We start from the raw sequence: 12,724 nt of genomic DNA, 5'->3' as shown, positions 1-12,724 counted from the left end.
TTTTTGCATCCACTTGCACTGATAAAGATGGAAAAGATGGAATACAAAGGTATTTTAGCCAATAATATTAATAATACAAATAGTGAATGACAGAACATGTTAGAACCCCAAAGCCGCTCTCCCCCCCCATGCACAAGCAGCAGTAAAGCATCAAACCTCCCTTTCCTCGTCCTCCCACTTGTTCCAGCAAAAAGCACCACCCACCATGCAAGCCCCCAAAGACCGTTGGCCATTACCTCGACACCTCAACAGGCCCTCTCTCTCAGTAATGAGGAAGAGAGAAATATCACTCCTGCAGCAGTGAGAGGAGAGGCCAACAGCTCACTGTTTTGATGTTACAGTCTGCAATGTCGCTTATTTCAGAATTAGAATCAGGTTTATTATCACCGGCACGTGACGTGAAATTTGTTAACTTAGCAGCAGCAGTTCAATGCAATACATAATCTAGCAGAAAGAAAGAAAAAAATAATAAATAAAATAAAACATAATAAATTAACAAGTAAATCAATAATGTATATTGGATAGATTATTAAAAAATATGCAAAAACAGAAAAACTGTATATTAACAAAGTGAGGTAGTGTCCAAAGCTTCAATGCCCATTTGGGAATCAGATGGCAGAGAGGAAGAAGCTGTTCCTGAATCGCTGAGTGTGTGCCTTCAAGGTTCTGTATCTCCTACCTGATGGTAACAGTGAGAAAAGGGCATGCCCTGGGTGCTGGAGGTCCTTAATAATGGATGCTGCCTTTCTGAGACACCGCTCCCTAAAGATGTCCTGGATACTTTGTAGGCTGGTACCCAAGATGAAGCTGACAAGATTTACAACCTTCTGCAGCTTCTTTCGGTCCTGTGCAGTAGCCCTCCATACCAGACAGCGATTTAGCCTGTCAGAAAGCTCTCTAAGGTGCAACTATAGAAGTTTTTGAGAGTATTTGTTGACATGCCAAATTGCTTCAAACTCCCAATAAAGTATAGCCGCTGTCTTGCCTTCTTTATAACTACATCAATATGCTAGGACCAGGTTAGATCTTCAGAGATCTTAACGCCCAGGAACTTGAAGCTGTTCACTCTCTCCACTTCTGATCCCTCTTTGAGGATTGGTATGTGATCCTTCGTCTTACCCTTCCTGAAGTCCAAAATCAGCTCTTTCATCTTACTGACATTGAGTGCCAGGTTGTTGCCACCATGAACAGGGAGAAACAGACACGGGAACAGAAATTCAAACTCTTTTGCTGATGAACTCAAAGTTGCCCAGGTCTCCAGAAACCTCTGATGCTATCTTTCAGCCATAATTCAGTGATGCCCACAAAGTCATACATGCCTATCTCTACCTGTGTTACAAGTTCATCCACCTTAATCTCCTGAACAGCTCTTGCAAACCTTCATACAAGGATATTGATCCCCCTGGATTCAATTGTAACCCATCCCTTTTGAACAGGTCGTATCTTCCCCAGATGAGATCCCAATGATCCAGAAATCTGAACTCCTGCCCCCTGCACTAGTTCCTCAGCCTCACATTTATTTGCCAAATGCTCCTAATCTTACCCTCACTGCTGTGTGGCACAGGCAGCAACCCAGAGATTATTACCCCAGAGGTTCTGCTTTTCAGCTTTCTACACAGCTCCCTAAAATCTCTCTTCAGGACCTCCTCACTTTCCTTCTTATGTCATTGGTGCCAATATGGCTGCTCATTATTCCCCTTTGGAATGCTGTGGATCCAATCTGAGACATCCCTGACCCTGATCCTGGCACCTGGGAAGCAACATATTATCCAGGTGCCTCTATTGCACCCACAGAATCTTGTCTCTGGTCCTCTGACTATGGCATCTCCTATCACCACAGCAGTCCTCTTCACCTCTCTTCTCTTCTGAGTCACAGCACCAAACTCGGGGCCAGAGACCCAGTTACTGTGGCTCTCCCCGGTAGGTCAGCCCCCTCAACAGAATCCAAAATGTTATACTTATTATTGAGGGGAAACTCCACAGCTCCCCATTTCCCTTTCTTCTCCTGACGATCACCCAGCTACCTTCCTCCTGTAACCTAGGGGTGACTGCCTCCATGTAGCTCCTGTCTATCACTTCCTCATTCTCCTGTTTAAACCAAAGGTCATCGAGCTGCAGCTCCAGTTCCTTGGCACATTCTCTGAGGAGCTGCAGCTGGTGCAGCTGTGCTTATCCAGGAGGCTGGAGGACCTCCCAAATTCCCATATCTCACACATGGAATATAACACAGGCCCTGAAGCCATTCTCACTTCACTAACTGATGAGAAATGAAGAATAAATAAGAAGAAACTTGCCAGATACTTACCTCACCCAAGCCTGATCTTGCCTATGCTTGATTAGCCAAAGCCAAAGCCTTCTCGCTCTAACACTGGCCCACTCACATGATGGACACTCCAACAATGACTGTTCTGCCTGCCTCTGCCTTATTTTATTCACCCTTGTGTTCACTGGACGCAGTTCAAACTCTTAAAAACAGCTGCGAGGCACTGCTTTATTAATCTTCAATCCCACACCTGTGTGAAATCACCTCTTCTTCTTGTTCTCCCATTGGGCGAGGTCAAAATCTGAGCTACTCCAATCTTTTCAGCTACCTCTTTCAGAAACCTGGAGTGTAGTCCATCTGGTCTAGGGGATTACATTCCTTCAGTCATTTCAGCTTCCCAAGCACCTTCTCCTTAGTAATAACAACTACACTCCATTCCATCCTCTGCACTCTTGGATTTCTGACACCTTTTTGAGTTGAAGCCCATCTGCCAATTTTCAGCCCTGATCTGTATCCTATCAATGTGCTGCTGTAACCTTCAACAAACTTTTGCACGATCGACAACATCACCAATGTTTGTATCATCTGCAAAATGCTTATGCCACTCATTATTTTAAACACTTCTAAAAGGTTACCCCTCATTCTTCTACTTATAAGGAATAAAGAAACAGGCTCTTTCACCCAGCTGATGCATGATGAGCAAACTGTTCCGGCCAAGCCTGTCCCACTTACATACCAAATTTTTTTACACAGAAAGTTGCCCCTGAAATTTCTCTTAAATCTTTCCCTTCCACCTTAAACCTATTCTCTTTATTTCCTGATTACTCAACCCAGGGAAGACCACTGAGAGTATTCACCCTATCTCTGTTCTTGATGATCTTATACACCTCTGTAAAATCATTTCTCAGTCTCCTATGCTCCAAGGAATAAAATCTGAGCCTATCTAATCTCTCACTGTAACTTAGTCACTCAAGTCCTGGCAATATCCTTGTAAAAGTCTTCTGGACTCTGTAGTTCATCATTCAGATAAATGTGCAATTCATCTGTATTATGCATAATTTATCTGTCGATTTTATCCTTACTTTCCTAAGTTATTGTGTGTTATATGTGTGTTATGTGCACTACTGTGCTTTACACCCAGGTCCAGAGAAACACTGTCTCGTTTGATGGTATGCATGTATATAGTTAAAGGACAATAAACTTGGCTTGACTTGACTATAGCAGAGTGACCAAAACTAAACACAATACTCCTTACCAGCCTTCTGTAAAACTACCATGACTTTCCAACCTTTGTCCTCAATTTTTCCTGTTTGATGAAGGCCAGCATGCCTAAAGCCTTCTTCCCCACCCTGTCAAACTATGGCTCCAACTTCAGAGAACAATGGACTGACGAGGTATGCCTTTTCTGCAATACTCTGCAGGGTTCTACTGGTCACTGTGAAAGTCCTACTTTGATATGACATTCTGAAGTGCAACACTTTACACTTATCTGAATTTATTGTCCATCCCTATTTCTCCCTGAGAAAGATGGTGGTAACCTGCCTTCTTGAACTACTACAGTCCTTTTGGCAAAGTATTCCAGGATCCAGACCAATGACAATGAAGGTCTGACAATCAAGCAGATAGAGGAGCTGATTAAATCAATGGATGGTGAGCTATGGTGACAAGTGGACAGGCATTTCATTGGCAAGGGGATGATTTGCACAGCAACAAGACCATTTGCTTATTGCAGAGGAAAATCTAGCCATGTTCTCTGTGACACCTGCTTTCTAACCCCAGTATTTGTTGTAGGTTCGTCTTTATGTGGAACTCATTGCCACAGGCACCTGTGGACACCAAGTCTTTATGTATATTTAAGGCAGAGGTTGATAGATTCTTGATTGGTCAGGGCATGAAGGGATACGGGGAGAAGGCAAGAATTTGGGGCTGAGAGGAAAAATGGATCAGCCATGTTGAAATGGTGAATCAGACGTGATGGGCCAAATGGCCTAATTCTGCTCCTATATCTTATGGCCCTATGGTCTTAATAATTAACAGGTTGTAAATTTAGCATTCTTTCCCCAGGGTTTGGTAATGTGCCTCCTCAGTTGGTAAATTCCAGTGCTAACATTGAAGTTAACACGGGAGTGACTATGCATATAAATTGTACTGCAACCGGACATCCTCTACCAGTGCATGGGAACATACAGCTTATCACACCCCATGGAAAGGAAGTTAATGTAAGTACTAAGAGGCTACTGCTTCTCCCAACTTTCAAAATTCAACGGTTCTTTTCAGAATCAGAATCAGGTTTATTATCACCTGCTGTGAAACTTGTCTTTTCTTGTGGCAACAGTACAGTGCAACTTGTAAAACTAACATGTTTCCAAAAAAACCCATTAATAGCAAAGAAGTGGAGTAGTGAGGTAGTGTTGATGGTGAGATAGTGAGGCCTGACTTCAGTGGTCAGAAAGATGTTGGAGTCCTTTATTAAGGATGAGGTTTTGGAATACTTGGAAGCGCATGATAAAGTAGGCCAAAGTCAGCATGATTTCCTTAAGGGGAAATTTTGCCTGAGAAATCTGTTTTGCCTGAGGAAATAATGGGCAGGATAGACAAAGGAGGGTCAGTGGATATTTACTTGGATATTCAGAAGCTTTTTACAAGGTGCCGCACATGAGGCTGCATAACAAGATAAGAGCCTAAAGTATTACTGGGAAGTTACTAGCATGGATAGAAGATTGGCAGACTGGCAGCAGGCAAAGAGTGGGATAAAGAGGGCCTACTTTTCCTCTCTCTCTCTCTCTCTCTCCCTCTCTCTCTCTCTCTCTCTCTCTCTCTCTACCCCCCCCTCCTCTCTCTCTCTCTCCCCCCCCCCTCCTCTCTCTCTCTCTCTCCCCCCCCCCCCCCCCCGCAGAGACTAGTGGTGTTCATCAGAGGTCAATGTTGGGACTGCTTCTTTTTAAGCTATATGTCAATAATTTGGATGACAGAATAGTTTGCAGACAATATAGAGGTAGATGGAGGGGCAGGTAGTGTTGATGAAGTAGGAAGTTTGCAAAAGGACTTGGACAGATTGGGAGAATGGGCAAAGAAGTGGCAGAATGAATATAATGTAGGGATGTGCATGGTCATGCACTTTGGTAGAAGGAATAAAGGCAGAGAATATTTTCTGAATGGGATTCCCTAAAGATTAACTTGCAGATTGAATAACAAAGGCAAATGCAATATTAACATTCTTTTGAGAGGACTAGGATATAAGAGCAAGGTTGTGATGCTGAGGGTGTAAGCTATTGTCAGACCGCACTTGCAGCATTGTGAGCAGTTTAGGGCCCCTTACCTGAGAAAAGATGTGCTGGCATTGGAGGTTCACGAGAATGATTCTGGGAATGGAAGGGTTAAAATAGGAGGGTGTTTGATGGCTCCGGCCTGTACTCACAGGAGTTTAGAGGGGCGATCTCATTGAAACCTATCGAATATTGAGTGAATGTGGAGGGGTGAGTCCAGAAACAGAAGGCACAGCATCAAAATAGAGGAGCATCTATTTAGAACAGAGATACAAAGGATTTCTTTAGCAGGATGGTGGTGAAACTGTGGGATTCATTGCCTCACATACCTCTGAAGGCCAAGTCATTGAATATATTTAAAGCAGTTTGATTGATTCTTGATTAGTCAGGGCATCTAAGGTTATGGGGAGAAGGTAGCAGAAAGGGTGTTGAGAGAGATAATAAATCAGCTATGATGGAATGGTCAAGCAGACTCAATATCAGCTGAGTGACCTAACTGCACCTATGTCATATGGTCTGATGGTCTTATGAGTGCGTAGGTCCATGGACCATTCAGAAATCTGATTGCAGAGGGGAAGAAGCTGTTCCTAAAATGTTGAGTGTGAATTTGCAGGCTCCTGTACCACCTCCTTGTTGGTAGTAATAAGAAGGGTCTGTCTTGAATGGTGCGGTTCTTTAATGATGGATGTCATCTTCATAATCCATCCCCTTTTGAAGATGTCCTTGATGATGGGTGGGATTGTGCCTGTGATGATCTTGCTAAGACCTCTGCAGCCCTTTTTTTTGATTCTGTGCATTGGAACCTCCAATACCAGGTAGTGATGCAATCAATCCTATGCTCTCCATAGTACATCTGTAGGAATATGCTAGAGTCTTTGGTAACATACCTAGCTCATCAACCTCATGAAATATAGCCACTGAGGTGCTTTTTTTATGATCACATCAATGTTTTGGGCCCAGGAGAGATCCTCTAAGATGTTGATGCTCAGAACACTGAGATTTTGTCAGCTAGAAACAAGCTCACCTCCTGATTTTCATCAGTCTGTTATCTTGTTAAGAGTATGTGCAAGTTAGGACACAAGCCATTTTTGCAAATCATTTTCAAGGACAGCTTTATTGCGTAACCCTAAGAAGCTCAGTTGGGTGCATTCCTGTTCCATTGTGAAGGCTTCTCGAAGTGTGGAATTCCTTCTCCTAGTTGTGAATACTGTAATTGTGCTTTAGGCTGGGAATTGTGGGATTTAGACCGAGTGATGATGAAGGAAAAATGTCAGTTTTCAGGGCAGTGTGCAAGGTAGTGGTGATTGTGCTCCATTATAGTTGAATTTACTTCTTTTGGGAGTAACTCCCTATATTCTCTCATCTGGATCTCATCTCTTTTCCGACCTATGTTGTTGGTGCATATGTGCCATGACTTCTGGCTGTTTACACTCCACCTTTAGAATGTTGTGGATCTGATCTGAGATGTCCCTCACCAGGGAAACAATATACAACATTGAAGTCTTTCTTCTGTCATCAGGTTCTTCCAGTGGATCACCCAATTCACTTGGGTTCCCATTTAATTCCACTTCCCATTCCTATTCCGACATGTTAGTCCATGGCCTCCTCTGCTGTCGCATTGAGGCCACACTCAGGTTGGAGGAGCAACACCTTATATTCTGTCTGGGTAGCCTCCAACCTGATGGCACGAACATTAATTTCTCAAACTTTGGTATTTCCCCCTCCCCCTCCTTCAATATTCCCCATTCCTATTTCCTTCTCTCACCTTTTCTTCTTACCTGCCCATCACCTCCCTCTGGTGCTCCTTCCCCTTTTCTTTCTTCTATGGCTTTCAGTCCTCTCCTATCAGATTTCCCCTTCTCCAGCCCTGTATCCCTTTCACCAATCAACTTTCCAGCTCTTCACTTCACCCCTACCTCTCCCCCCCCCCCCCCGGGTTTCACCTATCACCTTGCACTTCTTCCTCCCCTCCTCCCACCTTCTAAACTCTGACTCCTCATTTTTTCTCCAGTCCTGTTGAAGGGTCTCAGCCCAAAACATCGACTGTGCTCTTTTCCATAGATACCACCTGGCCTGCTGAGTTCCTCCAGCATTTTGTGTGTGCTGTGTTGTTTGATGTTGAGCTGAAATTTTTGTTTGGTGAATATATGAGGAAAGTGTTTATCTGCTATCATTTCCTCATTCTGTTTATTTCTTCTTTTTCTAGCTGACATCCACAAGGACTATAACACACCCGGTTAATCACATTATAAGCACATTCAGAGTGGCAAAAATTACCCCATCGGATTCTGGAGAATGGATCTGTCGTGTTAGAACTCCTGCTGGCTTCGCTGAGAGGCGGTTCAATGTCTCTGTTAAAGGTATGTTATTACTATATTAATCTTTACAGCGCTATAACAGGCTAGTCATGCTGTCATATCTAGATCTCTGTTTATCCCTCATGTGAATAGAGAAGGCACAATAGCACAGTAGTTTGCCCAAGGCTACTGCAGAGATCCAGTCTGTAGGGAGTTTATACACTCTCCCTGTGGCCGCATGTGTTCCCTCTGGGTGCTCTGGTTTCCTCCCACATACCAAAAATTTAAAGCTTAGTATGTTAATTAGTCATGTGTGGAATTAGAGGCTTCTTGGGTCAGAAAGGCTTGCTACCGTGCTGTAATTCTAAATAAAAATAAGATGAATTCTTCCCACTTGACTCACGTTGCACCTATCAGTACATCCCTCACCATGCTACATCATCCCGTTTCTCCAGAATTCCTCACAGGATTTATTAGTCACATTCTTAAATTGGTGGCCCTTCATGTCAGTATTCTGGGGCATGTTCATACCAAGAACATTATTAGGTCTCTTAAACATTAAGAGGGGTAAGTCTCCAAGGCCTGATGGTATCTATCCCAAGTTATTGAGAGAAGTAAGAGAGGAGATTATTGGGGCCTTGACAGAGATTATGCATTTGTAAAAGCATGGTCTTATCAGGGATAGTCAACATGGCTTTGCATGGGCAAACCATTTCTTATTAAGCTTTTGAAGTACTGCCATTGATGACAGGTGAGGACCAGGCAGTGGATATTGTCTACATGGACTTCAGTAAGGCATTTGACAAGGTAGGCTGATCTATAAGATTAGACATGGTCATTTAATAGATTGGATTTAAAGTAGGCTTGTCCATAGAAGATAGAGGATAGTAATAATGGAGGGGCTTGTGGTCTGTGACTAGTAGTGTTCCACAAGAGTCGGTGCTGGGACATCTGTGATATAAATAAATGACTTGGATGAAAATATTGTTGGGCTTAATATTAAGTTTGTAGATAACACAAGAAGTGATGGAGTTATCGATAGTGGAGAAGTATGTTAAATGATCATCAGGATGTGGATCAGATAGAGATATTGACAGAGAAATGGAGAAGGTCTTTAATTGAGACAAGTATGAGGAGTTTCACTTTGGGCAATATGAGGAAAGTATACAGTAAATGGCAAGATCCTTAGAAGCATTGATTTATAGAGGAATTTTGGGGCCCAAATCCATGGTCCCTGAAAGCAATACAGGTAGATAGGATGATGTAGAAGCCTTGTGGCATGCTTGCCTTCATTAGTTGGAGCATTGAATATAAAATCTGTAAGTCATGTTGCAGGTCTATGAAACATTAATAAGACCACATATAAAATATTGTGTGCATTTGCCACAATTCAGGGAGGATGTTGAGGATAAGGAGAGGGCACAGAAGAGGTTAACCAGGATGTCACCTAGATTGAAGAGTATTAGGTATAAAGAATGATTAAGCATATTTGGATTGCTGTCTCCAGAGCATCAGAGACCGAGGGGATAGAAGTTTATAAAATTCTGGAAGGTGTATATAGTAAGAGTGGAAATATCAAATACTAGAGGGCATAGGTTTAAAAGTGAGAAGAGTAATATTTCAAAGGGATTTGCCAGGCAAGTTTTTTTTTACACAGAGAATTGTACGTACCAGTAACACGTGGGCAGGAGGCATGATGAAAGCAGATACGATAATGACGTTTAAGAAGCATTTTGCCGGGCACAGGAACAGACCCAATATAGAGAGATATGGATCACCTGCAGACAGATGAGATGAGTTTAATTTGGCGTCACGGTTGGCCCATACATTATGGGTGGAAGTAAACATTCCTGTTCTATACTGTTCTATGTATATTTAGAAATGTCAAGGTTGGAAGTATCTTCAAATCAGCTTTACTAAACATTTTATAGACTTCTATCTAATCACCAAATAGTCTTTTCTTAAGATCCCCATTGTTTTCAAACTTAGTGATGATTAAATCCTCTTTTTTTGATATTATCATTGTCAATCTTATATCATTTTCTCCAGTGGCAAGAATTCTGCTTGATATAATGAAAGTGTCTGGGGCCATCACTCAGGCTTGGCATACACAGTGGTTCCATTGTATGTAATGAAGTCATGCAGCATAAAGTTAGCATGCAGTTATCATAAAGAGTTCTTTTCAGGGCCAGCAAGGATATAGCTGGTTCGTTATATGCCATGTTGTATGACATAGGCAATCATAGTCTTTCCAAGGCCATGATTACTCTTGGCAAATTTCTCTACAGAAGTGGTTTGCCATTGTCTTTACAAGACGGGTGACCACAGCCATTATCAATACTCTTCAGAGATTGTCTGCCTGGCGTCAGTGGTCGCATAACCAGACTTGTGGTATGCACCAGCTGCTCATACGACCATCCACCACCTGCTCCCATGGTTTCACATAATCCTGATTGTGGGAGGGGAGGGAGGGGCTAAGCAAGTGCTACACTTTGCCCATGGGTGACCTGCAGGTTAGCGGATGTAAAGAGTGCCTTTGGTAGAGACATATCTCCGCTCCACCACCCATTAGGATACAGTAAACAACCAAATGGAGCACATGAGGATTATAAAGCAGTCAGAAAAAACTCAAAAAGGGAATTAGGAAAGCTAGGAGAAGCCATGAAAAGTCAAATGGGATTAAGGTGAACCCCAAGGCATTCTATACATACATCAAGAGCAAGAGGATAAATGGGGAGTGTAGGGCCCCTCAAGAATAACGTGAGGAACATTTGCTTGGATTAAGAGAATGTGAGTGAGGTACTTAATGAGTACTTTGCTTCAGTATTTGCCAAGGGAAAGGACATGGAGGACCAGGACCAGTGCTGAGTGTATAAATATGTTAGGGTGTAAGGAGGTCAAGAAGGAGGAAGTGCTGGGTCCCCTAATGAGTATTAAGGTGGATAAGTCCCCAGGACCTGATGGGATTGACCCCAGGTTATTGAAGGACACAAGAGACAGAATTGCTGGGCCCTTGACCAAGATCTTCATGTTCTCTCTCGGCACAGGCGAGGTCCCAGAGGGCTGGCAAGTGGCTAATGTTGTACCTCTCTTTAGGAAGGGAACGGGGGAAAATCCTGGGAACTATAGACAGATGGGGCTCACGTCCGTTGCAAGGAATTTGCTGGAGAAAATTCTTTGGGATGTGATTATATGAGCATTTGGAAACCCATGGGCTAATTAGGGAGAGCCTGCTTCGCTTTGTGTGTGGCATGTCATGTCTTACCAACTTGACTGAGTTTTTTGACAAGGTGACGAGAGAGACTGATGAAGGAAGGGCAGTGGATGTTGTCTACGTGGATTTTAGTAAGTCCCTCATGGGAAGCTAATCCAGAAGGTTAGAATGCATGGGCTTCATGGCAAATTGGCTGTTTGGTAATGGTCGAAGAGACTTATTTGAGCTGGAGGTCTGTAATTAGAATGTGTTCTACAGGGTATCTGTGCTGGGACCTCTGCTGTTTGTGGTGTATCTGTATGAATGCCCTGGATAAAACGTAGATGGGTGGGTTAGTAAGTTTGCAGATGATACCAAGATTGGTGGAGTTGTGGATAGTGTATAAGACTGGCAATGAACACAGTGCGATTTAGATCAATTGCAGATATGGACAGAGAAATGGTGGATGGAGTGTAACTGAGATAAATGTGAAGTGTTGCACCTCCGTAGGGCAAATACAAGGAGACAGTACACTGTTAAGGGCAAGATCCTTAACGGTGTTGCTGAGCAGAGATCTTGGGGTTCAAGTTCATAGTTCCTTATAAGTGGCTACACGGGTAAATAGGGTGATTAAGAACGCTTATGGAATGCTTGTTTTTACTAGATGAGGCATTGATTTCAAAAGTCAAGAGGTTATGTTGCAACTTTATAGAACTGGTTAGGCCGCATCTGGAGTATTGCATAAAGTTTTGGTTACCCCACTATAGGAAGGATGTTGGGGCTTACCAGGATGCTGCCTGGTCTAGAGGGGATGTGCTAACATGGGAGGCTGGACAAACTTGGGTTGCTTTTTTTTTTATTAGGATACAGCATGAAATAGTCCCTTCCGGCCCTTCCACCCCAATTTAATTCTAACCAAATCATGGGACAATTTACAAGGATCAATTAGTGTACCAGCTGGTACATCCTTGGACTGTGGGAGGAAACTGGAGCACCCATAGGAAACCCATGCGGTCATGGGGGGAATGTACAGGCAGCGACGGTAATTGAACCTGGTTTTCCACTACTTTAAGGCGTTGTGCTAACCATTACACTACTGTGACACTCCAGAGTTTTTTCTGGAGAGGTGGAGGCTGATGGGAGTTCTTCAAAGATTCAAAGGTTCAAAGGTCCAATTTAATGTCAGAGAAATCTATACCATATACATCCTGAATTGCTTTTTCTTTGCAACCATCCACGAAAACAGAGGAGTGCCCCAAAGAATGAATGACAGTTAAATGTTAGAACCCCAAAGTCCCCCAGCTCCCCTCCCTCCCACGTGTACACCGGCACCTGCCACCGAGCACTCAAGCATGAGCAAAGCAAGAGCAAAGACACAGACTTGCAGTTACCCAAAAGACTTTGTGTTTCACCCGGTATATGACACACCACAGGCTCTCTCTCTCTCTCCCTAATAAGGGAGAAGGAGGTGTCTCCGTTTTCCCAGAGAGCCGGGAGACATAAAAGCCAACTTGCTAGTTTATGATGGGAGTCCGTTACGTCGCTTTTTTCAAGCTCTGTGCCTGAAGATCGCACAGATCTCAGGTCTCCAGGCACACAGATCTCAGGTCTCCAGGCACACAGATCTCAGGTCTCCAGGCACACAGCTGTAGGTGTTTTGACTCCCCCGACGACACACGGGTCTCATGCCGCGACACCGACCCTC

The 12,724-nt window shown here is 43.4% G+C and overlaps 1 protein-coding gene across 2 annotated transcripts in view; it reads left to right on the top strand.

Moving 5' to 3' along the window:
• The window catches only part of tek (TEK tyrosine kinase, endothelial), a 213,710-nt gene that overhangs the window by 85,855 nt on the left and 115,131 nt on the right, over positions 1-12,724 (top strand). For both annotated transcript variants that reach the window (XM_073048693.1, XM_073048692.1), the window contains 2 exons: positions 4,328-4,482; positions 7,736-7,889. In XM_073048693.1, coding sequence (XP_072904794.1) covers positions 4,328-4,482; positions 7,736-7,889 — 309 coding nt within the window. The remainder of the gene's footprint in view (positions 1-4,327; positions 4,483-7,735; positions 7,890-12,724) is intronic.

Source organism: Hemitrygon akajei, chromosome 6, assembly GCF_048418815.1.
Source record: "Hemitrygon akajei chromosome 6, sHemAka1.3, whole genome shotgun sequence".
Lineage (NCBI taxonomy): Eukaryota > Metazoa > Chordata > Chondrichthyes > Myliobatiformes > Dasyatidae > Hemitrygon > Hemitrygon akajei.
This window is presented reverse-complemented; position numbering and strand designations above follow the sequence as displayed.